Source organism: Cupressus sempervirens, chromosome 8 (assembly GCF_028749045.1).
Source record: "Cupressus sempervirens isolate cs-2001-9-10 chromosome 8, ASM2874904v1, whole genome shotgun sequence".
Classification (NCBI taxonomy): domain Eukaryota; kingdom Viridiplantae; phylum Streptophyta; class Pinopsida; order Cupressales; family Cupressaceae; genus Cupressus; species Cupressus sempervirens.
This window is the reverse complement of record NC_143125.1, coordinates 486,856,433-486,883,860: the sequence shown is the minus strand read 5'-3', so window position 1 is coordinate 486,883,860 and position 27,428 is coordinate 486,856,433. Positions and strand designations below refer to the sequence as shown.

The 27,428-nt window shown below is 36.6% G+C and overlaps 1 protein-coding gene across 1 annotated transcript in view; it reads left to right on the top strand.

Annotated features, from left to right (window-relative positions):
- The first annotated feature begins 1,022 nt into the window (after window positions 1–1,022).
- LOC149543324 (uncharacterized) overlaps window positions 1,023–27,428 on the top strand; it is an 81,805-nt gene continuing 55,399 nt past the window's right edge. Inside the window, exon 1 of the mRNA XM_089798154.1 lies at window positions 1,023–3,383. Coding sequence (XP_089654280.1) covers window positions 1,365–3,383 — 2,019 coding nt within the window. The 5' untranslated portion in view covers window positions 1,023–1,364. The remainder of the gene's footprint in view (window positions 3,384–27,428) is intronic.

Genomic DNA, 27,428 nt, shown 5'->3' with positions numbered 1-27,428 from the left:
AGAATGGAATAGTAATATATGACATACACAATCAAATCTAGAAACAAAAATTTACATCTCATATTTTGCCAAGTATTTTGGTATTTTTATTAGAAATTGGGAAAAATTAAAGACATTTGGTTGGATGTGGCATGATGTGCAATGATTTACATGCATTATTTGCACTTCACATTTTGCTAAAACTAATTCCACTCGATATGTGTTGATATTTTGTACCTTCAGTTGGATAAATCCTATGACACATGAGGGAAGGCAAGAATGGAATAGTAATATATGACATACACAATCAAATCTAGAAACAAAAATTAACATCTCATATTTTGCCAAGTATTTTGGAATTTTTATTAGAAATTGGGAAAAATTAAAGACATTTGGTTGGACGTGGCATGATGTGCAATGATTTACATGCCTTATCTACACTTCACATTTTGCTAAAACTAATTCCACTCAATATGTGTTGATATTTTGTACCTTCAGTTGGATAAATCCTATGACGTTAAAGTATTGAAGATATTGTTTGTGTGTGTGTGTGTGTGTGTGTGTGTGTGTGTGTGTGTGTGTCGTAAAGCTTCGAAGATATATATATTTTTTGTGTGCATGTGTGCGCGCGCCCGTGTGTGTGTGTGTGTGACAAAGAGAGGGGGGGAGGTACTAATAGTTGTACAAAAGATATCATATTAAAAAGTATTTATGTCAAGATTTTACATAAACTACCACAACAAAACTACCATTTGATTTCATAAGAGTCACTCAATGAAAGCTTATTAATTAATTATTAAACATAAAATAAATAGAATATCCAAATTCAAATTTGAATGTATTTTTCTCACAAAGTCAATCTGAATGAATAAAAATAAAATAAAAATGATATTAATTTTTAAAAATAAATAAAATAGAATAGAATTCATATTATATAGCAAATTTTAAAGAAAACTCCGAAGGAAAAAGTGCAAGGTAATGCAAGGTAATGCGGTTAGGCGACACCATTACCTTTTTAATAACAATTTTATACACGGCTCCCAATTGAACGTGGTAAACATTGTCGCACCTAATTGTAAAACTGGTAGACTGGTAGAAGGGTTGAATTTCTCCACATCTCATCTGTGGATCCCACAGCAGGAAGCACATTCAGAATTCACAGATAATGGAGACGATTCTGCTTGTTACTTCCAGCTTCAATTAAAACACTTGGCATCACAGCCATTATTACATTCTGTGAGCTCCTGAGCCGCCCATACCAAAACAATTAGAGTGAAAACAATCCTGGAGTGTTTATCAAACACAAGGTAAGTTTCAATCCTGATAAATTTGTAATTTTTTAAAATTCAAATTCGTTTTTCCGGAATGACATCCATTCCATTCAAATGATAAATGGAAGTTCTCCTCCTGATTTGGGGGCTTTCAGTATTCCGAATTTAAAGCTAAAGTCATATGCCTCTGAAAATCTTGAATTTTCTTCTCCACCACCATCGTCCCATTATTCGTCTTGCGGGGAAAAAATATTTCAATGCGATGATTCAGATTGTGATAATAATAAAGGCATGGCAATTGGGTATGTAACTGCAAATTCGCTCGAAACCCCCACAGTTTGTGGCTCGTTTGGAAGCTGCAATGATTACTTCCTCGACTCAGAAATCGGTTCCTATAGAAATATGAGTTTCCAAGAAATCCGAAACCTGGAGCAGTTCGATTCCCCCGGATACGAGACCGCAGGTTCACCATCGAGGTCGTCAAGATCCAGGAAAAAGAATACTAAAAATTTGCGCAGGAAGAAGAATTTCGTTTTACCATCACAAAATGGTATTGGGGCTGCGGTTGATAAGAACAATAATAATAACACTAGGGTATTGTCTGATCATAAGGAAAATGGTGCTTTGAGTACAGCAGAGGGTGAACTATATGGGCCAGAGGATAGGGACGAGAACAGAATAGATGGATGCACGGACTTGAACACCGTATTGAAACTGGACGGTTATGAGGCTAATAGGGGTAATTTGAGCTTGATATGTCAATCACAGACTTCAGAATTAGATTCCATCAAGAAAGATGCTTCTAACAATCTTGAGTTTAGAACAATTGAATGTGTTGAGTCGCGGCAGCTGACTTCAAATTCTTTAAATTGCAGCTTTGGGGAAGATTGTAGAATTGCCAATTTGGATAGAGAGGATGTAGGTGGAAGGCGATTGAATCTCAGGGCAGTTGATTGGGGAGTAAATGGGCCGACTGCTGGTGAAGAGTGTTCTTTTAAAAGAGAATTTGTGTTCGATCATGCAGGAGATAGTAATGATGTGTCCGAACTGTGTAGGTTGCATGATATAAATCATCAGTCGATGTCCAAGAGGTCTTCAGATTTTGATTGCCAGAGTGAGTTTGATTCAATAATGGGAGATGCAACAGATGATGAAGATGATGCCTTCAAATCCTTGCAGAGGGACAGGTCCTTGAATCCTAGGGTTGATGTGAATGAAACAGGCAATGATTATCGATTGCTTTTGAATTCAGAGGTAGTTTTTGGTGCTAGTGATTGGGATGAGTTTGCTCAGGAGGTAAGAGGAAATGACATGGACGTTTCCAATCAGGAGGTGGACATCAGGGAGCTCTGTTGTCATGTAGTGTCTGGAAGCACTTACTCCAAGACAGTAGATGCTATGGAGGATGTCCGCGGTGCTTCCAATCTGAAGCTAGAAGATTTTGGTAGTTCATTTACAGGGGTTGCTGGTAAACTTACTTATGGAGACATGCTCACAACTCCTCTTCACTTGGAGAATATCTTTCCTAGCAGTGGAAGCGGCAGGCCAGATCTCGAAGAAGATGATAGACAGGAGTTGTCGAGATCGTCTGATTCTTTTCAGACGATAAGCAGGCACAGAGATCCTGAAAATCTGATTGCAAAAACAAACAATTATGGACATGAAGGCAGTAGACTTTCCAGCGAGTTGCCATATTCTCTAGGGCACATTTGTTTGGATGAAGACAAAGAAGAAACATTACAATCAGGGAAGCCTCATATTGAAGCTTTTAACCAGGAAGCAGACATTGAAATATCTTCTATGAAGGCATCCATTACAAAGATTGAAGATACTAACCATGAAAATGAACTTCAATGCCTACCTAATAAAGGGGAAATACTTTGTGCACCATCAACAAATAAAGCATCTGGTGAAGAAGGCATGTCCTTTCACTTTTCATCCGATACCAAAACAATATGTTTGCCTGCGGCAACGGCAGAAAAAACATTGGAGAAAGTTCCAAGAATTGAAGTAAATGGTGAGAGCTTTATACCAATGGCATCTAGATCAAGAAATATCCATCTCCGTGATAACTCTGGTATAGAGTCAATAGATGCTAGAGATCAGGGAAAACAGGACCTTGGACCAGATGAGGTTAGTGTCATATACGCTTAAGTTTTATAGGCACATTTATTTTATGGCAATTGGTTAAAATGTTTTATATATCTTTGATTAACTTCTTTTGCAGCATTTGGATCAGTCATGTTATTTTATATTTTGATTTTTGAGTAACAAACCTAAGTCTTTTCTTTTTCTCTGTACAGCAGTTATATTTTTAAGGCTGGCTTAGCCTATATGTCGTAATGAACTTTCTTAATCGTTCATTTGAATCCCTTGCTGCAGCAGTGAAATAGTCTGATTGCATGATACTGGTTGGTTTATTAAATATTTTTGTACTAGTGGATTTCATTATGGAAATAGGGTGTGATTGCCAATTATTTTTAAAATAGGGGAATCTATCTTTGATTGGCATTGAAGTTTGGTTTACAAACTATAAAGTTGGTCATACTAAAGCCCATTGCCCAAAAATTATGTTTTGTGAAATTTGTCAATTCATGTGCCATTTAGTCAAGGATTGCCCATACATTTTAAAGAATGAGAATGCCCAAGTATTCTTTGCTTAAGGAGAGCCTTTAGAGCCACTCAACACTCTATTGAATTAGTAGACAAATAAATATGCACTTACAAGCGCATCCACAAGTGTATCACCTGGTGGAATTAGAAGATGGGTCTAGCACGATGGACATGGCCAACTAGCTGCACAATCCTGAAAGTGTAATGAGTGGGGTCATTTTGCAGGATATTGACCTTCCAATCGAGATACTGCCATATTTCTTTGCAATGTGGGCTCAAATGTTATGTTGATTGTAATTGTCGATATAATTGGTGTCATTGAAGAGGACACAACAATGGCAACTACTAGATCACAAGCAAAAAAAGCTGACTATCAGATCCAGCCACAAAGAATTAAATGTTGGCTGAAGCAAGAGCTGATGCTGGGAGAAAAATGTATGAAGAGCGACAATAATCAATGTTGGTGTAGCAACAAGCAAACTTAGTTTTCTGAAGGCTATAATCAAGAAAGTATTGCAAACCACAATAGAATAAAGATGATGGATTTATTGCATGATTATTCAGAAATAGGCTATGACTACAAACATACAAGGCCATGACATGTAGTGTACACATGCATGCCTAGTGTTAGATGGCCCGAGGTTGGGTAGTGGACATAATATGCAGCAAAATAAGAAAAGGAGAGTTAAACCTCCTCTTAGGTGATAAAGTAATTGAACCTATGCTCCTAACGATTAATTTAGGTTGATGGTCTACCATTATGCACATGGAGATGCTAGGGAATAAGTTTATTAATACCATCGTTGACATTAGATTTGGTGTGAACATTGTTATTAAGGGACTTGGAGGAGAAACCCACAATCTAGCCACTGACATTCCAATTGATGGGAGTAGATCAATATAGTATAATGGTCCTGGGAGTGTAATGGTGCAAAAGATAATTATTGGCACCCAACCATTTATCTTGAATTTTACTCATCTTAGTGAAGAAAATCTATGTAGTATTATTGGGTCATGGTTTACTAATAATTGCTAAATTGACTATTATTGGGAAAACAATTTGTTAAGAGGCCTGAAATAGATATGAAATTTAAAGAACCGAGTAGTGAGCAAAGAGGTAGCCTCTTTTGAAGAGTCATCAAATTTAGATTTTGATAAAGAATGTTTGGTATTTGGAAACTGAGGTACCAAAGAGAAAAATGATGGAAGGGTTTCAGAAGTACAATCCTACTTAAAGGATGATGTGCACTCTCTTAGACGAAGTTACCAATCCTGGTTCTGTTACAGGTTCAGGTATGCAGGTTTGACAGCACACACAGGCACACGCGTGCGCGCACACACAGAGAGAGTTCAAATCCTATGGTTGGTTTAGTAGGTTGGTTCTTTTCCCCCTTGCCCCAAGGGAAAGTTGAGTCACGTAATGTATCTCTCCTGACGTCATTATATATATATATATATATATATATATATATACACCACATCACATTAAAACAGCCTTGAGCTTCCCTCACCCTGCCGATACAGTAGGCATTGAACCTGCAGACTGAACCTACAATGGCCCTATATATATTCATAAAATTATAAATCTCTATATACAAAATAGATTAATACATGTTCAATTCATTCATCATTGGTTCAAAACTTCAAGCATAGAATATGAATAAATTGGAAGTGTGATACTCATAAAATGAAAATAATTAAAATTTAAATAAACGGTTTCTAAGCCTTTGGTGCTTGTCTAAGTTCTCTGTAGTGTTCAACTTTGACAAAAACTGCTACAGCTGTAGAACAAAGCAATAATTGTGAAATATGCTTGAGAGAAAAATGAAATAACATAAAATGAGCAAAGGCATGCTTTAGAGGTGAAAATTAGAGTTTTTGTTGACTTTCTAGGTTTAAAAAATATTTTTTATGGCATTTGGGGCCCATTTTTTAGCACCCATGGCCATGAGTCCCTATGGGTTCTTGCGAGTTCTCCTTGGGTTTTGTCTAGGTCCTTCTAGGGAGCCTTGGCGGAACCTAAGGAGAATTGGCTTAGAACTATAACCAGAACCGTACTAGGACCAGGCTTTGGGCCCTTTCCAAGGAACCCGGTAACTTAGCTCGCAAAGGACTTCTCCATTGGCCAAATAGAAGATCATGAAGTCTTGTACCTTGTGTATGATTTTGTGAAGATGAATATTGAAGAAGACAAAATAATTGAATGAGATCATTAGAAATAATCTACTCTTCAAGCATATCCTCTAGAATTCACAAAAGTAATGCTACATAGATGAGAAATTTGCACATCAATTTGGAAGCACCCCGCACAGGAAATATAAAGAAATTTGGGATTAGAAGGAGATACCAAAGTTATTATGGTTGGAAATGGCTAGGATCTAGTATTGAAGACTAGTGTATTAAAATTTTTTATGGACTCTAAGGAGATATGTGCTTTGATATATAAATACCCAGTGGAGGTATTGCTAGATATAGATGCTCATAGAATCAATTCTTTAATACTTGGAGCAGAAGAAGAATAAGACAAGCATATTCAATGAATCAAAATTGTTTTGTGAAATTCTAGGAATTGATAGTTTAATGCATGTGTAATTTTTAAGGTGCAAACAAGTGATTGGGTTTTCCTAGTAGTAATAAATTTGAAATTGGAACAAAGAATCAGGAGAAATAAGAATATTTGTTGAGGGGTGTATACATACAATCAAATGCAATTTGGACTTTGCATTGCTTTGGTTACCTTTTAGTAGTTTATTCTAGCATGTCTTTTGTAAGATGGCATTGGGAAATGTCAAGTCCATTTTAGACAATTGATTCATTTACAAGAGTCAAGACGTTGAAGATTGTAGCTGCGATAGAGATCTTTATCTCTGGTTTTGCTATATGTTGAAAAATACCTATATATTGTGCTTCAGCTGGAGAAGATATTTAAGATATTTATTTGAAATAATATAATATGAAGAGACATGTCGTGCGAAGAGGTATGTGTATGGAAATATGAAGAGTTTTATATTTGTAATTTGAAGAGACCTTCAGTTGTGTAATAAAGTCTCTCTATTCTTAATATATTGTATCAAGCGAAAAACATTGTACTAGAACATTTTATTATCAATAAAAGCGATATTTTCATGTTTTGGCTAGGTTTTCCCCTTCAAGTGGAAGGGTTTTCCTAGGATAAATGCTTTGCATCTTTTGTTCTTATTTTTGTTCTTCTTTATGTTGTTTATCATTATTTTTGGGCAAAACTTTAACATTGTATTAGAACCAGGTTAGATAACAACAATTAAGAGAGTGTTGAATTTTGTAACTGCGATAGAGATCTTCCTTTTGATTTCTGCTCATGCTTTAGTCAAGTGTTGTTCGTTCCTCTTCAGCTCTTTTGGTTCTTCCAATTCCAGTTCATGATGTCATGATTCTATATATTTTTGGTTGCGTTATCTGTTCAGAACATGCTCCATCATCTCTGTTAGTTTTTACAGTTTTTTTTTCATTATTCTTAGCATATATGATTACTGTCTTGACATATGCTTTATTGTTCTGGAGCCATGTCATCTCTCCATCATTGTGCTGACTCAGTCTTACCACTTGTGTTGTGTTATGATGATTGGACACTTACGTGTTGTGCTTCAAGTATTTCAAGCTTCATTGTTATATTGTTATCATCCATGCATATAAATGGTTATGTCTCATTAGTTCACATTCTTTAGTGACCGATTCTTCCTTTGATCTTCGTAAGAGTCATTTTTGGCATTTCATTATCATGGTCGAGCAGTATTCAGGGTGTGTGTATCTTTCGTCAAGTAGAGAAGAGTTGATAGAAGACGTTTTTGTTATTTCTCAGATATGTATATCATGAAAGAGAAATTGTTCTATTGGGTATTGATTGTATTTTGCAGATTAATTATTATCATTTCTGTTCGAGCTTTTCTTGGATTGTTATTCAAGAACTTCCATATTTTGTCTTTGCATTGTAAGCATGACAATGTTTTTAATACATCATCCAATGTTTCTTTGCATGTTACAGTGGTCTCTCTGCAGCCAGTTCATGTATGTTAAAGCATTGATGTCGGTTGTTTAATGAATCAACTATGGTGTGTGTCTATTTGGTGAATCAAGAAGAGATCTCTATGGATGAAGTCTTCTGTTTTTTCATGTGTGATATATACCTTTTGAATATCTTCTTTATGAGTTTTTTTTTTTCTGATTATGTCCGAGATGATTAGGCGGTTACCAAATAATGTAGAAGTGAAGAGTTTATTCTATTCATGCTCTAGTATGCTTCGTGAATGCTGTTGATAATGCAAACATTGTCAATCTATACTGGGAAGCTTTATTTTTTGAACAAATTGAGGATGAAGGAAATGAAGGATTGTTCATATTCAGTTTTGCAATATTTTAGCATGAGAAAATTCTGCTGTAGAGCTGAGTTCTTTTGCATCTAGACTAGAAAGAGATAAGGTATTCTATGATAGATCATGAAGTTTTCAGAACAATGTATTTCTAGACTTCTCTTTATTATATATCAATTTTATGAGTCATTTTTAATCTCTCTTGATTGAAGGATGCATCAAGATGCAATGAGATGATGAGAGATTCTTATAGTCATAGGACTGAATCTTCATGAAAAGAGGAAGATTATATACAGGAAATGATATCTAGAGGGAGTCTTTTCAGCTTCAGAGGAAGGCTACGTGACTGAGGGAGATGTCTAACCCTTTGAAAGCTTATGTGACAGTAAAACAATTGGAATCAGGTATCTTATTTTGGTGATCAAAACTGTCCCTGCTGAGAGGGAGACTATTGAGAGAGGATCTTAGCCATTCTTACACATGTTGTTAATGAGTTCTTCTTTGTGACTCTATGAGAGAAGTTCAAGGTAGAATCCCTTGTTCCACCCTCAGCGAGTAGGCATGGTGGAAGCACATTCTTCTTTAGGAGAAGTCTAAGGTGAAAGCCTTAATTCCTCCCTCTGCGAGTAGACATGATGGAAATGCATTCTTCTTTGGGAGAAATTTGAGGTGAAAGCCCTCGTTCCACCCTCTGCAAGTAGGTATGGTGGACTATCCTTTGCGAGTAGGCATGGTGGAAGTCATGTGTGACTCCATGACTACAATTTTATGTGCTTATGAAGTAACTATGGTGAATTATGTTATGCTGAGATAACATGTTTTATTCTATGTTATGTGAATATATCATTGACATCTTTGGTTGCAGCTATGTGTGTCTACCATACTAAAGATCTCTCTCTTGCTAAGAGTGAGTGTTGAAGATTGTAGCTGTGATAGAGATCTTCATCTCTATTTTTGCAATATGTCGAACATACCTATATACTATGCTGCAGCTGGAGAAGATATTTAAGATATTTATTTGAGATAATATAATATGAAGAGACTTGTGTCATGCGAAGAGGCATGCATATGGAAATATGAAGAGTTATATATTTGGAAATTAAAGAGACATTCAATCATGTAATGACGAGTCTCTCTATTCTTTATTTATTGTAAAAGCATTGTCCTAGAACATTTTATTATTAATAGAAGTGATATTTTCATGGTGTGGCTGTGTTTTTGCCTTTAAGTGGAAGGGTTTTCCCTGGATAAATGTTTTGCATCTTTTGTTCTTCTTTATTGTTGATCATTATTTTTGGGTAAAACTTTAATACAAGAGACATATACAAACTTTGACAAAGTGCATGCTGCACAATTGGCCTTAAATTCAAACATTTGTAGATTTGCAGTATCTAAAGGAGAAGCTCCTTGGCTGTGGTGTGTGTAAAGCCAGATTGAAGATGGACTTGGATAAAATAAGGGTCATTGTGGAAATTGATGCAATGGATGACATGACTAGGATAGAGTCTTCCTTTGGCCATGCTAGAGACCATAGGCAATTCATCAAGATTTTTGCACAAGTATTTTATCTCTGGATTTTGTAACAAATAAATGGACCTAGTTCATGAAAGGAATTTAAGGTGCAAAACACGTTAATGATAGTAATTAATGAGTGGAGGTATATGCAAAATTTGAACTAATCATATAGTTACAAGGAAGTAAACACAAAATCACTATATCATAAAATAATAATTATTTTAGTGAAGCCCCATTGGGAGAAAATTCCGCACTCCTGAGAAGCTCAATATATAATTTAGTAATGAATGGTTACAATACATTTGTAGAGTCTAAGCCTTTATTGATTATACATTGACAAAAGATTTGAAGCAACAATGGAAGTAGTTCTTGTAAAACTCAGTATGAAACCTTCATCCTAAACAACCAACAAATTGGAGAAGCAATAGATGTGCTAGCACTGTAAATTTCATTCTGGTAGCATAATAGTACTTATAGAACTCATGGTGAAACCATCATCTTGTTAAAGATTGTAGTTTGCAATAGAGATCTTTATCTCTAATTTTGCCATGTGTTGAAAAAGAGATAATATTGTGTCAACAACTGGAGAATATAGTTATAATAATATTTGAGATGATATTTGTTGGAAAGACGTGTCATGCAAAGAGTCACGTGTTTGGAAACATGAAGAGTCTTGTATTTGGAAATTGAAGAGACCTTCGGGTGTAATCTGAAGAGCCTCTAATTTTCAATTTATATGTGTGATTTCTTTCTGTAATGTGACACGACATCAAGTGGAAAGCATTGTACTTGAACATTTTATTATCAATAAAAGAGATGTTTTTCTGGTGTGGTTGGATTTTTCTCTTGAATCTGAAGGGTTTTCCCAGGATGATTTCTTGTGTCTTTTGAGCCTATTTTCTCTACTTTTGTTTACCTTTCTATCTATGCTAAACTTTAAGACATCTCACACACCCAACAAATATTTGAAGCAATACATGCATCAACATTTTCTGTTGCACTTTTCAGTGCATCACAAAACATAATAAATGTGTAATAGAACTACTTTTCACACTAGAATGGGAAGCTCTCCTTAAAATAAAAATTAACTTGCTATGATCAACATGTACTGTTTATGATATGTACAATTTTTTTCATAGTAACACAGAGACACATCCCCCCTTTTTGCCCCACGTCTCGGAGACCGGGACACACTCGGAACTTGGGAACTCCGCCCCCCCTGTCCCCAGCGGTGCCACCAGATTCCGCCACCTCTGCTGATGATGGGTGGAAGTCCTATTGTTGACTATTTGTTGATTCGACCATTTAAGTTCAATCTTTGACGTTCCAATTCAATGCAATGTTCAAGTATTTACTCTTTTTCATCTTTATATCTAATATTGTAATACATATTTTCATAACTAGTATTTGAAGTACCATATGTATAGATATACAACCCCCCTCTGTCCCTCACCATCCCTAGTGTCCCCAAATTAAGGCTCCTCTGGCCCCCGTCTCAAAAACTTGTCCCCCCGTTCCATCGTCCCCCCCTTCCCCTAGGGAGGTGTATCTATAATTTTTTTAGGGATTTCACATTCAAGCTGAATGTAATTTAAATGAGTGTCTTGTGGGTTGGCCTAGTGTAAAAGATTGAAACATTTTTTCAAGTTGATGTAAACGATTTTATGCTTTTTGACTGAAAATAAATTCTAAGACTAGAGGCACAAGCTATTTAGATAAAAACAAAAATTAAATAATGCAATTACAAGTGCAATATGAAGATTAAATAGTTTACAACACATACATAAGACATTACAAGTAAACATGGCAAATGCATTTGGTGCAGGAGCACCCACATAAAATATTTTGGAGGTGATTTCTAAATGAAGAATTTAATCTTTTCTTGGGATTCATACAGATCATTGTGGGGTCATTCTTCCCCATTCTATATCCATCTAGAGTATTCCGTAGGCTATTTTTTCCTATTTTGTAATAATCTAGAATTTTCCGTAGACCGTCTTAGCAAGTATAAATAGAGTTTTAGGTTTAGGTTTAGGTTTAGGGCAAGTCTTTGGAATATGAAATTATGGGAGAAGAAATATGTAGGAGAGCAAATGTATTTACTGTTCATTTGAAGAATTAATTAAGAAGAAATTTTAATATATATTTCTTGCTGGTGCTGGTTCCTTTTTGATATTGCTTCCATTGAATTTATCTCTGCATCATTTTTGGTATCAGAGCTTGGGGAAAGCTCCTGAGGCAATTAGATTTTATGTTTGGATCGGAGTCAGAAGCTGAAACATCAAACATGGTCACCAATGCTGAATTGGCAAAGAAGATGCAAGAACATGAGAAAATCAATAAGTGGTTATTAGATGAATTTGAGAAGATGAAGGGCTGGATGGAAAAGACAGCAAAGATTTCCTCAGAGCAAGAGGAAGAAGGGGAAGAAGAGGATACTCCTGAGCAGGAGGTGGTTAACTTACCTGCAGACCAGAGATACTTCATAGAGGCCCTTGACAGAGTTGGTAAGAAGGATGCCAAAGGTGACCTACCCATCTTCTCGGGGAAGATGGATGCTGATGCGGTGTTGTGGATTGGATAGAAGCCTTGAACAACCATTTTGAATGTGAAAATATAGCAGAGAAGGACAAGGTAAAAATTGCCAAGTCAAAGTTGAAGAGACCAACCCTCACTTGGTGGAATTTCACTAAAGGAGAAAGGTTCAAAGAAGTTAAGAACATGATAACTTCATGGGAAAGGATGTGTGCCAAGGTGAGAGAAACATACTTACCTGAGGATTATGAAATCCAACTTCATCGAAGGAGACAAAGTTTAAGACAAAAGGAGCTAGATGTCATAGCCTATACAGAAGAATTCCAAAAATTAAGCCTGAAGGCAAAGCATAGTGAATGTGAAAGTGTAAAAGTTGCTAGATATCTCAATGGATTGAGGTTGAACATTCAAGAAGAACTTAATTTATTGTGTCTTGATACAGTACATAAATGTTATCAACTGTCATTGAAGGTGGAAGCCAAATTGAAAAGAAGGCAAGAACAAAATAGCAGAGGAAGAGGAAGAAATCAAAGGGGAAGAGGAAATTTCCAAGGAAGAGGACAAAACCATGAAGATCATAAGGAGATAAAGCAAGAAACCAGTCGAAGTGAAGGAAATTTTAGAGGGAACTTTAGAGGTAGAAGAGGCAATTCAAGAGGTGGATATGGTGGTAGAAGGGCAACTTCGATTGTTTGTTTCAATTGCAATAAGGAGGGACATTATGCATCTAGGTGTCCGGATAGAGCTAGTTCAAGTTCACAAGGTGAAAGAAGAACACATTTGGTACAAGATGATGAATACCAAGAGAAGGAGATGGCTGACTCAAATAGTGTACCTGAAAGAGGAGAAAGTTTAATGATGAGAAGAACACTTTTGAAAGTGCCTACTACCATGGAACCGCCACAAAGGAAAACTATCTTTAGGACTACTTACAAATCTGGAGATAAGGTATGTAAAGTTATTATTGACTCAGGATCTACTGAGAATTTGGTTTCTCTTGAGATGGTTTAGAAGTTAAAACTTAGGAGAATACCTTCATCCTTTTCCTTATAAGGTTTCATGGCTAACAAAGGGTCAACAAACTCTTGTAAATGAGCAAGCATGGGTTGATTTTCAGATTGGAAAGTATAAGGACAGAATTTTGTGTGATATAGTTGACATGGATGCATGCCATCTATTATTTGGTAGGCCCTGGCAGTATGATTTGTAGGCACAACATGATGGAAAACTCAATATATACACCATCAAAAAGGATGGAAAAGTGATTAGATTGATTCCATTTGCTGATCATGAAGAAGTGGAAGAAAATAAAGAGAGGGAGGCCAAAATTATGATGGTTGATAAAAAGGAATTCTTACGGGACATGAAGGATGAATCTAAACCTTGTTTTCTTTTGATGCCTAACCCACAACTACAAGAACCCATTGGAAATGACAAAAAGGAGGCTGGAAAAAAGAAGGCAATTCCTAATGAAGTGAAATAACTTTTGGATAAATATGAAGGTTTGATTTCAGAAGGTATGCCAAAGTCTTTACCACCTATACGAGACATTAGTCATTGTATTGATTTCATTCCTGGAGCTACTTTACCCAATAAGGCTGCGTACAAGATGACACCACAACAAAATGAAGAGATTGCTAGACAAGTAAAGGAGTTACTTGATTTTGGCTTGATTCCGAAAAGCTTAAGCCCATGTGCTGTACTTGCTGTTTTGGCACCCAAGAAGGAACCTGGAGGTTGTGCATTGATTCTAGAGCCATTAATAAGATTACAATTAGATATAGGTTTCCAATGCCAAGAATTGAAGATTTGCTTGATTGTTTGGGAGGTGCAAAGTATTTCTCCAAGATTGACTTAAAAAGTGGGTACCATCAAATAAGGATAAGAGCTAGAGATGAGTGGAAGACAGCATTCAAAACCAATGATGGATCATATGAATGGAAGGTAATGCCATTTGGACTCTCTAATGCTCCTAGTACGTTCATGAGACTTATGAATGAAATACTCAAAGACTTCAATGGCAGGTTCGTCATAGTATATTTAGATGACATATTAATTTTCAGCAAGACAAAGAAAGAACACCTAGAGCACAGTGACATGGTTTTGAGAAGACTTAATGAGGAGAAGTTGGTGATAAATTTGGAAAAGTGTTTGTTCATGCAAGAGGAGCTGACATATCTTGGTTTTGTGATCTCCCAAGGTAGCTTGAAGATGGATAAAGAAAAGGTAAGTGTTATACTATCTTGGCCACCCCCAAAAACAGTTGGAGATGTTAGAAGCTTTCATGGTCTTGCTACATTTTATAGGAAATTCATAAGAAACTTCAGTCATATATGTGCTCCTATGTTAGAAACTATTAAAGGAGGAAGGAAGTGTAAGTTTGCATGGAGTCAATCAGCAAATGAAGCTTTTGAATTGCTTAAGAAAAAGGTTAGTGAGCAGCCAATTCTTTCTTTACCTGATTTAAACAAAGTTTTCCAAGTAGAATGTGATGCTAGCAAGGTTGCTATAGGGGCAGTTCTTAGTCAAGAAGGAAAACCAGTGGCTTTCTCAAGTGAAAAGCTCAATGAAGCCAAGCAGAAATACTCTTCATATGACCTAGAAATGTATACATTGGTTCAAGCTCTCAAAAGGTGGAGACATTACTTGTTGCCAAAGGAGTTTGTTGTGTATACTGATAACCAAGCACTCAGTTTTCTGAATAGCCAAGACAAATTAAATCATAGGCACACGAAATGGATGGAGTATTTACAGGCCTATACTTTCACCATCAAGCATAAGAAGGGCATATCAAACAAGGTTGCTGATGCTCTTAGTAGAAGGAATCTGACTGTCTCCCAGATACAGCTAGAAAGTGTGGGAATTGAAGCACTCAAGGACATGTATGTAGCAGATCCAGATTTTGGTGACATCTACAAGGTATGTATGGAGTTTGATGAGAGATGCCATGCTGATTTTCCTGAGTTTTTGATACAAGACAAACTTCTTTTCAAAGGAGGACAACTATGTGTACCCAGGTGCTCTATGAGGACAAACATTATCAAAGAGAAGCACAGTGGAACAATGGGTGGACATTTTGGTTTGGATAAAACCTTAGAATTGGTTAGGAGGTACTATTATTGGCCTAAACTTCAGATTGATGTTAGAAATTTTGTGAAAACATGTATGATTTGTCAAAGGGCCAAAGGAAGGACTACAAATTTTGGGCTTTATCAACCTTTGCGAATACCATCTAGACCTTGGGAAAGCATAATGATGGATTTTGTAATGGGGCTGCCACAGACACAAAAGGGGCATGATAGTGTATTTGTTGTAGTAGATAGGTTCAACAAAATGGCTCACTTCTTACCATGTAAGTCGACCTATGATACTTCTCATATAGCAGATCTATTTTTCAAGGAAGTCATAAGGATTCACGGGCTACCTCTCAATATAGTTTCAGACAAGGATGTGAAGTTTGTAGGACACTTTTGGAGAACTTTATGGAAGAAACTTGGAACCAATTTATCATTCTCATCAGCCTACCACCCTCAAACTGATGGCTAAATAGAGGTAGTTAATAGAACTTTGGGCAATTTGTTAAGAACACTCACAAGACAACATGCAACAAAATGGGATGTAATCCTTCCCCAAGCTGAATTTGCATATAATGACTCCATCAATAGAAGTACATGAAAGTCACCATTTCAAATGGTATATGGAATTCATCCTAGAGGGATTTTTGAGTTAAGAGATATGAGTTCATAGCAACAAGTTAGTGCCCAAGGAGAAGAATTTTACAGCCATAAAAGAAATCCATGATGAAGTCAAAGCACAACTCCAACAAACCTCTGACAAGTATAAGAAGTAGGCATATCAGAAACAGAGACACTTAAAATTTGAAGTGGGAGATTTAGTATGGGCAAATCTCAATAAAGAGATGCTACCAAAAAGCAAATCTACCGAGCTTATGTTGAGAAAACTAGGTCCTTGTCAAATATTGAAGAAGTTTGGAACCAATGCTTATGAGATTCAATTGCCACCTGAGATTGGCATTTCTCCCATCTTCAATGTAGCAGACCTCACACCATTCAAAGCACCCATTGAAGAAATTGATACAGGATAGATTGCTGATACAGAAGACATTCAACGTCTACCATTTAAGCAGACACCACAGCTAGAAAGGATACTTGACACCAAAGTCATAAAGCAAACAAGAGGAAAGGAGTCCAAGCAGTATTTGGTAAAACTCAAAGGTTATTCGGATGCAGATGCTGTGTGGATGACCGGACAAGATATCAAGAAGCAAGGTACCACTTTACAAGTGCTCATCTCAAGTGGGCTTGAGATAAAATTTCCTGCGGAGTATGGTGCAGGAGCACCCACATAAAATATTTTGGAGGTGATTTCTAAATGAAGAATTTAATCTTTTCTTGGGATTCGTACAGATCATTGTGGGGTCATTCTTCTCCATTCTATATCCATCTAGAGTATTCCATAGGCTGTTTTTTCCTATTTTGTAATAATTTAGAATTTTCCGTAGATCGTCTTAGCAAGTATAAATAGAGTTTTAGGTTTAGGGCAAGTCATTGGAATATGAAATTACAGGAGAAGAAATCTGTAGGAGAGCAAATGTATTTACTGTTCATTTGAAGAATTAATTAAGAAGAAATTTTAATATATATTTCTTGCTGGTGCTGGTTCCTTTTTGATATTGCTTCCGTTGAATTTATCTCTGCATCAGCATTCAAAGAAAAAATTGTCAATCTCATACCTACTGCAGTAGAAAGCTTTTTGTAATTATGAATTTTTATGTTGGAAAAAAATGGTTATAGTAATTTAAAAGTGAAATGGGCATACTAAATACTATTAAATGATGAATTGTATATTAATAAATACAGTAAATACTTGGTGAATATTAATTTCAATATATAGGCATGAGAGCTACCATTAAGAATTAGTTGCAAAATAGCAGACCTACTATTTTCAGAACATTGCATGAAAATAAGGAATGAAGTTATCAACTACTACCAAAAATAGCTTGATTGCAGGAGTGCAAGCTTTGTTACAGATAATCCTATTTCAGTAATTATAATTTTAAGATGTGTGATTGTTAGTTCTTGATGATTAAAACTATTGCAATTTATGTTATACATCTAAATAAACTTTTAAAAATAGATGATCTAAAATAGCTGTCTCCTTCAAAAACTTTTTGTGGTAGATTTAGAACAAGCTATAAATAGGTCCAACTAGAAATAACAAATTCCAAAGACTGCTTTTTCTTTGCAAATGGTGTCTGCTAAAAAGGGCATGACCTATTGTCAGTGTGGGTTGAAAACAGGTGGCTTTGGATAATTTTGATGAAACTTTTTCATTGACTGATCAAAATGAATATTTAAAAATTCTGAAACCTTTAGTCATGAAGATATGCCAAACACTCAACCTGATTATTTGGCCATGGCAACTTAATGTTTGAAAGATGGCTTGTTTATTGTTTTGCAGGAACATTTCATTATTTTCTTTGCAGAAGAATGTGCCTAAATATCAACATATATATTTTTTTGAAAACTTTGGAGGAATGTTTTACTATAGTTGTCACCAAAAATTGTATCGGAATTGAAGAACACACAAGGTGGGGGGTTGGTTGGTTGGTTGGATGAATTGGTATTTCAGATTTCCAAACTTTTAAATACAATCATCAAGATGCAAATGACAGATTTCTCGTGGAATTCCTTTTTGGGTAAAAAATCACGGCACACAATAGCTTTTATTAACAAAAATCTGGGACCAACCTGTTGTGAGGTTTTCACACATCGCCCCAAATCTTGGGGACCCCCTTTTTCTTTTAATCACCTCGGCAAATTTTTGGATTGCCCAAAATTTTTTGAGTTTTGAAAATTTCACGCCTTGGCACCTTCAGGACAAATTTGGGAGGCTTAGCTTATTTTCACTCAGTTTCAACTTGATTTTCCAGAGCTATCAGTTTTATCCTTATGCCGAATAATTTTCTAAGTTAATTTCAACTTGGCAGGATAAAGTTGTGAATTTTGTACTTAGGCGTTTTCTTTTGAAAATTTGGTCTTAACTCTGTAAATTTGGATAATTCTCAAAAGAGAAATTTTAATTAGACTTAAGTTTTTGGAAAATCTCAAATTTTTCTTTGGTGAAATTTTTTAATTTTGTTGAAATGAGGAAAGTGCAAAAAATCGATTTTTGGTTCTAATTGCAATTTTAATTTTTTAATTTTTAGCTTGACAAAATCGATTTGGTAGAAAATTGCAAAAATTGACTTTAATTGGATTAATTTGCCTTGAAAACTTTTAAGTTTTTAATGAATTTAGTAATTTAATATTGAAAAATTGGCTTTTGGTTAGCCAAAATCCAAATTTAATGACGTATTAATTACTAAACCCTCATTAAATGGAAATATTTAACACCCTCAAGGCCATTTAATTTCGTTTTGCAATTGGAGCTAATTGGTAAATTTAAAAGTGCAATTTTCTTTTGGCAAAATTAATTTTTTTGAGCTAAGTATTTTAATTGTGGGCCTTAACTTGAATTTAATTTTTGTTTTTTTGTTTTCTCCTAGACCATGTAGGCCAGCTTTATGGAGAAAGAAAATTGGCTATAAAAGGAGTCTCCTCCCCATCTCATTTTCACAAATCATTTCTTCCTCTCATGTGGGCGAATTTTGTGGAGGAGCAGATTTTTTTCCAGACTTGGGCGAATTTAGTGAAAGGCAGTTTTTTGCATGCTTGGGCAATTTTTGCTTGCATTTCTCCATTTTCAGACCTTGGCGATTTTGTTGTGGGCAGAATTCTTGCAGATTTTGGTGATTTTCTCCTCCATTTGTGGGCTGCAATTTGTGCCCTAGGTAGCATTTTGGGTAGATTTCAGACTTCACGCATGGGTGAATTTGAGACAAAGGCAAAATTTTCCATTCTTGGCATTTTATTGAGGCAGATCTGATTCTGATTTTTGAGCAATTCATGGTGAAAGTCTGATTTTTTCCTGCTTAAGACTGCATTTTTATACCAGATTTTGGCAATTTTGTTGGGAGAAAAGATACATATGAAAGTTTGATTTTTGCATAGAAGGCGAGCATTGGATAGTTTTAGGAGTGTAAATTTCTAATTTGCAAAGGGATTTGAACTACCTAGGTTCCGAACAGTCGCTGTAAGTTTATCGGTTAAGGTGAATTTTCATCATCTAGAGTTGCAAGGAGTGCTTAAGCTGACATCCATCTTTCGTTCTAGTCTAAGGATTGCTCCGCTTGGTTCTTCTTGCCTTTTGGTCCACCACTCTACCATCCTGTAATAGGGCGACGAGCATGGAGGATGATAGTGCAAGTAAGAATCCCAAGTGGGCGAACACTAAGAAAGACAAAGAGGATATGATGCCCAATACTTCCTTCTTCTCGAAAATGAAGAGAATAACTGACACCAATATTTGTACAGTGGACATGATACGGATGAGGGACAGACTAAAGGAAGGACAATCCCCCTTGGCAAAAAGGATTTACAAGAGTGGAATTGTACACGTAGTGGCTTTTCCTCCCACATTGCCCTGTCTAGAATTGTTTATGGAATGTGCATCCAAATTTGATCTAAATAGTAATTCCATCATTTTTGATGAAGGGAAGAGAGTGTTGGCCAGCATTGGCGAACAAGCGATTGAAGAAACATTTAACATTCCCCAGTACAAGGGCATGATGATTGTAATGATGGATCAAACAACTAAGTCATTTCAAGATAACCAAGGAGCCTATTACATGCATCTAAATCAGAATTGGATACGCGAGGGAAGGAAAGGAGTTAACAGATCATCGAGGCTTACAATGGCAGATTTCAAACCAGAATATGGTGATCTCGTTGTTCTACTCAGTTGGATCATGGGCCTGGCTGAAGGGTTGAGATTTGAAAACTGGATGTACTTCTTCATTGATGAGATTGAGAAAGGAAAAAGAAGGTTTGATTGGGCCAAGATCATAAGTGAGGACTTAGAATTGCAACTCAGAATTGTGCAAAACCAAAGGCAATTCTACATGAGCTCCTATCTGTTCTACCTAATCGCTAGATTGTCCAAAAGTCAGTGGAACTCAAGGCGAAGTACACACGTTGTCCTCCTATGGAAGAAGTTAATGAAAGGCTAGCTAAGTTCATTGCCTTAGCTAAGAAGATGAAAGAAAAGGGAAGAGTTATATTAGAAGATCATTTGATGTAAGCCCAAGTGGCAATTTCCCTTTCTTCTAGAATAGGACAAGTGTCTATTTCTGATTGGCCACCATTTTGGTGCCTTCTCATTGGTTGCCACTTTTTGCACTTTTTTCATTGGTCCATTGATGAGGTGGCAGCTTCTCATTGGCCGATGGGGTGGCAACCCTAATTAGGGTTTTGAGGATCCAATCTGGATCGTTGATCTTGTTTTGATCTCCACCGTCTGTTGTATTTTTGGCCCCTATAAAAGGCCATTTGCTCTCATTTGTAAAGGGTGGGAGAAATTGTTGCGAAGATAATACCAAAATGCTCTTTTTTTCATTGTTGCGATTGGCATGTTGATCAAGAACATTGGGTGTTATTGCATGTTTTCTGCTTCCACTTAGTTAGATTTTCTTTCAAGTTGTTAAAGTTGGTTGCATTTGAAGTTGTTTAAGTGAAGTTAATGTAGATGAATAGTTGTATGGTAGCATTGGTAGATGTTTGATAGGGATCAATACTAGACCACTAGCATCCTAGCGGCTGGTTGGGAAGCTTTGTGTGGTAAGCTAGTTTATTATTCCTTTGAATCATTGCACTTGTGGAAGTGAGGCTGCTGGTCAGCTCTCATTAGGTTCGATCCCCGTCCATTTGCTAACCTTCCATTCATAGGAATAGGAGTAGAATAGTGAGTAGTTGAGTAGTTGAAGTTTAGAGAGAAGAAAGTTAGAGTAGATCAAGTGATAGAACTCATCCAGTCACCTTTCACAACCATCGCTTTCCCATCAACATCATCATCGGCAGACACACCCTCCATCATCGCAACCATCAACATTATCTGCTTCCGCACATTTCACAAACCGAGCCACCCTCACCTTCATCCCATCAAAGTCCAAGTCATCCTCAACAATTTATGTAAGGCCGCCTATGTGATTATTAGCGAATCACGTCGATAAAACTGAGCGAGTATCCAACGGTGTAAGGAACATTGGAGCTATTGCTTATGTCTTCATGAGTAATAAGTTAATAACTTTTGAAGAGAGGAGTTGCATGTTTGATATCCCATATTGAATATTCAAATCCTAATATATTATGTAAGTGATACAAAACTCGCCTCAACACAACCCAGATTACAAAAGTGAGCATTAACTCACAGAGAGCTCCAACTCTCCTTCGAGTACCAACTCTGACCAACTGAAGCACCAACTCCAATCAGCTGAGATGCCAACCTCAAATGAGCACCATCTCAAAAACACTGAATCTTAGAATAAAGGATACGAGAGCTATGCATCTAATCAATAGCTCTGATCCAGAAGAGCCACGTGACACAGATGGATTGGTGACACCTACCAAGGAATGAGCTATGATCGTGGTATGGAAGGTAGCAACTCCAAATTCAGTGATTTCCACTACTCTAAATGATCTGTCCAATTGGGCGAGACTTTCTAGTCTACGATGTGCAGGCAGATCACTGAGTGTGTGTACCAGAGGGTGGGTCCATTGGAGATCGCAGCAGATGGCAGAAGGAAGGGCTACTCTGCTGATGGGCTACTCCTTGAATCTGTCGAACTCCTGTGCTACTATAGTTGCTTCATAATGTGCTATATATCAGTATTGTACAACTCCTTCAAATCTTTTTTAACTCAAAAATCACATACCGAATATCTGCTATTACCTACACACCTTAACTGCATCATTTACTAACCTCTTCAGCGAGGTCTATTTCATCTTTCCCATCCACACATTTTTACACAAAAAAAACATCACATAGAATCTGTATTTAAGTATGGTATATAGCTATACCCAAGCTTTCTCAACCATAAAATAAAAATCTCAGTAGTCGGTTGCAGCCATAAAGAATATCCCTTTTCACAGCAAATTAATACCCAAACTTAACAACCCAATGCACACTCGAAAATATATTACACTAGAAATGAAATGGCCAGTCAATAAATGAATCACCACAGCATTGACAAAGCCATACTTCCACATTATCAGAAGAAAATTCATCTTGCCACTAAATCACATGATCTTCTCTCTATTTCTTGGACATGTTCTACTCCAATCCACACGATATTTGTGTTTTCTTCTACATAGATTTTTATTCATGCATGTTAAAATTTTTTTTTCACCCTGTTAATGTTTTGTCCAGAAATGATGAACAACAATAAAGTTGAACAAAAAATAGGAACAAAAGACTCGAGATTAATCCTAGGAAAACCCTTCCACTTGAAGGGAAAAACCTAGCCACACTAGAAAACATCTCTGTTATTGATAATAAAATGTTCAAATATAGTGTTTCTGCTTGATCATGTGACAATACACTAAGAAATCACATATATAGATTGAAATGAGACTATTCATATTACACCCAAAGGTCTCTTCAATTTCCAAATACAAGACTTTGTATTTCCAAATGCATGCCTCTTTGCATGACACGTCTTTGCATATAATATTATCTCGAATATTATCATAAATATCTTTTCCAGCTGAAGATGACCATAATGGTCATATTTCTATTTCATACGATCAGAGATGAAGATCTTTATCGCAGCTACAATCTTCAACACTCCCTCTTAGCGATTGAGAGATCTTTAGTATGGTAGACACACAAGATGTTAATCACATAAAACATGTTAACATAATTTACCATAGTTATTTCATAAGCACATAAAATTTTAGTTATGGAGGAGGACACATGACTTCCACCATGCCTACTCATAGAGGGTGGAAACAAGGGCTTTCATCTCAAACTTCTCCCAGAGAAAAATGCATTTCCATCATGCCTACTTGCAGATGGTGGATCCACCATACCTACTTGCAGAGGGTGCAAACGAGGGCTCGCACCTCAGACTTTTCGCAGAGAAGAATGCATTATAGAAACATATGTCAGAATGAATTAGGTTCTCTCTCAATAGAGACAACTTTGATCACCACAATAAGATAGCTGATTCTAAATTGACCAAACAGGAAGCAGATAGCTGATTCTAAATTGACCAAATAGGAAGCAGATACACTGCCGCATAGGCCTGCAAAGGCATCTCTCTTTGTCATGTATCTTCCCTATGACGATAATTTCATTCTCTTTAATGTACCAATTCAGTCCCATAATTGCAAACAATGTCCCCATGTTCATTTCTTCAGTCTGCATGACTCTTGCATATAATTTCTCATCAGCCCATTGCTTCTTGATCTGTCTTGCAATCAAGGGAGATTAAGATGAGAAAAATAGAGATCAAATCTTAAAAAAATATGCTTTTCCTGATAAAAACATTATGATCAACATTCAAATATGTAATCATAGAATACTTATCTCTTTGAAGTCTAATCTTCCTTGATAAGAATCTTAGTATGCATGCTAGAGTAATGGTCCTAACACAATATTGATCATGCAGAGATTGACGAATATAGAATCATAAAAAATTGTTATCATATACACACTGACAACTCCCAATACATAAACAGTCAGGAAACTCTTGATACACACCCAATTAAGCAGCTCTCACTACTCACAAACACTAGCAGCTCTTGACACACACCCAAGCGGGCGACTCTCACCATACACATGTTACCAAAACCAAAAAACACTCACTTTAACACAATGTAATAATAAATAAAGAATGACTAAGTTGCTTATCTACAGAGCTGCTTTCAATATTCTACAAATGGATGAATCAAGTAGCAAAAGAAATCATCAAAACTAGACGCACGATATATGTATCAAAAACTCCATGGCTCAACATATATATTGAAGAATATAATCTTTTTATCACCTTTTTCAGAATTGACCAAGATGATCACACTGACCATCAACAAGGGAGTCGTTTCAATTACATCTTGAATGGTCTCTGCCAAAAGCATAAATTAAAATATTATAAATACAGAAAGAGATAGATTGATGAAGGAGACTCGCGATGATAAATATTAACATCAATTGCAAACAAAAACTAGCTATGATACAAAAATTGCAGATAGACTGAGATGATGGCGGCCGATACATTCATTCAACATAACACAACAATGTATCAAAAAACTGCTTCAGACGTTAACATGACAATGTATCACAAAGATACTAAATCCAAGAGATTATAGACACAAATTATCATATATTGATCATACAATAAATGTCTAAAGGAGATGAAAAATAATAAGTAGAACCAAAGACAATTGTAGTAGACCAAAAAAGCTTGATACATTGAAGTTGCACGCCCTAATTCTTGAATAAACAATACTCTCAAAAAAAATCTCTAGCACAACACCACCAAGAAAAACTTAAAATCCCGATCGACTAAGAGGTGCTACTTAAATGAAGGTAGCTACTATTCATGCCGATACACATACACAGTGAATGTCTCAATTGAACCTTTTGCATGAAACAATAAATCCTGATGAACATATGATGCTTTCAACCAGACCGCTGTCGACAGACATGGAAAAAAAAGCTTAACACTCGACGCGGCTTCTACCTCAACATGGTCGGTGACGGTTTATAAGGAAGACTTGTTTAAACCTTCAACACAACAAATACAAGGCCACTGACAAGATAAGGAAGAACACGGTAGTGTGGATTATAAATGTGTTGGTAAACAGATTGTTCTTTTGATTTAACTCTTAAATGCCCAAATTTGTGAACAACATTTGGTTACAATAGTTGGAAAGTTATTTTGAAATGACTAACTTTCTTCTGAATTCTTAGGTACAACTCCCTATTGCATAGTAATTTGCAATGAATTATGTTTGCTTCTAAATCTAAAATGGGGTGTGTTCTTAACCCAAGAACAGAAAAGGAAAACCAAGCTAGGCCTAAACAAGAACTACCTTAGGCAATAGTTGGTATTTTAAGATTAATTAAGCCTATGAATTCACACATCTTATGAACTTGCAAGGCATAATAATTCGATAATGCATGCTAACTAAAACTAAACTGATCACAGAGATTGAAAGACTGACTTGAAAGAAAACACGAAAGGGATTTCTCTTGAACCTATGATAACAATACTATTATCTTCGGTTTACTGCTTCGAAACAGGGGAGTGAAACTCTGTTCATTCCTTGGTTAAATTCAGATGAAAGAGAAAACATAAAACTAACGTAAAGCAGAATGTAATAGAAAATAATTGACACAAAATACCATTCAATTGTCTCTGCAATATCTAGTATTTCACACCAAAAATTAGTCGACCTTTTATTAATCTTTCAATTTAGTACATATAGGATTCTGAGATGACCGTTACAAAAGGAACTTATATCGGTTCATCTCCTCAAACTATGAAAGGGGTGGAATATGAATCACTTCACCTTCTTTCCCTTTTCTAACTTTGCCTTATAGGCCTTGGCGGCGACAATGATTGGAATTAATTCTTCATGCCTATGAACATGTACATTAGTGTATCTTAAGAGCCACTTAGAATGCTCTCTAGCTAAATCCTTGACAACATTTAACCGATCTTGTATCCCCTCCATGGCCACATGTACACACCTGCCAAGTTTTTGGAGCTCGAAAACTTTGTTCCTATGATTAGAAGATATCCCCGTCAAACCATCTATGTAATTGGAGAAGCTCTTTTGCATGGTGGCTACTCCAATGATTCCCTTTCCTTGTCCACTAGTCTGAGAATCCGTATGTAGACCTCTTAAGAGTTCATAGTCTCTGTCTTGATCCTTTTTCACTTTGGCTTCTGTTTCTTTAAGTCCTTCCTCTGCTACCAGGATCATCTCAGACTTGGATTGCATGCTCTGAAGCCACTCAAATAAAGGCTCATCTCTCTTAGGCAAGATCTTTGCTTCCATAGCCTCCTTAGCCTTCATATGAATAATCATCTTTAGTAAGGAGACACAATCTTCACTCTTAACTTCCTCTGTTGCTAGGGTAGCTCTGTTTGTTGAAATGTTGTCCTTCTCTATTTCGAGCCTTAGTATCGCATTGCCGATCTGTTCTATAATGGCGAGTCCCTCTAACTTGAGTTCCTACTCCACTCTCTACTGATTTGCCCGAAATGTTTATCTTCTTGGAGCTAAGAGATGAGTGCTTGGACATCGGTAGTAGTAGGATCACTAGTGATTGACATTCCGGAGATGCTTTCCAACAGGGCGACCAACTGCCTGATGAAGTCATTTAGTTCATGGATTTTTGCCTTCATTCCGACTTTTGATAATTTAAGGCTTTCAAGCTGTCCCTCTATTACCTCATTTGTTGACTTCCATAAACCAATCTTGGTGTCATGTCTGACCTCTCCGAGATCCACAAAATGTAGGGCAAAATCATTTGCAGACATATCTTCGATTCTTCCTTCTTCAGTGGGCTTTGTAATTTCCATCGTCAAATGCCCTATTTCAGGATCTTGTCTGAGAATGGACAAGGTCTTCTGCTTTTTAACCTTGCTCAATGTCGATCCAGAGATAAAGTATCTTTGTTAGGAGCTCCTTCATCTCTCCTCTTTCTTTTTGCTCCTTCATCTCTCCTCTTTCTTTTTCTGTCCAAGGTGTCCTTCAGCCATCAATGTGTGCTGATCACCTTGGGAGTAGTCCCAAGAGCGTCTATACTAAACATCTTTCTCTTGGTCGGAGTGAGTGTCTTCGTGGCTGAAGAAAAAGGATTCTTTGGGGCCTGTGAGATGAGCTTCGAAGAATCCGGACCCTTCTCTCCCTTTGAAGTCTTCGTTGTTGCCTCATTAGATTCAGTTGACTCACTCTCACTGCTTCCACCATCTCCCAGATCCACTACTGGCACTTGGCGAATACTCGATAAGAGAAGGGCAACACTTACAGATGGGACTAGAATGCTATGAGGCGAGAGGGCAAGAGTAACTGGACCATCCTTTAATTCCTCCACTTTCTTTTTCTCAACCTCTGCTGGAGTTTCGATCACTGGAAGGGAGCCATCTTGACAAGTTCTAGCTAGGGGAATGCTTTTGTCGGGAGGTTGATCACCTCCATCTGATGGTTGAGTCGGACCTTGGGTGATGACCAAGGTTGCACCTGATGTGCCACCTTGG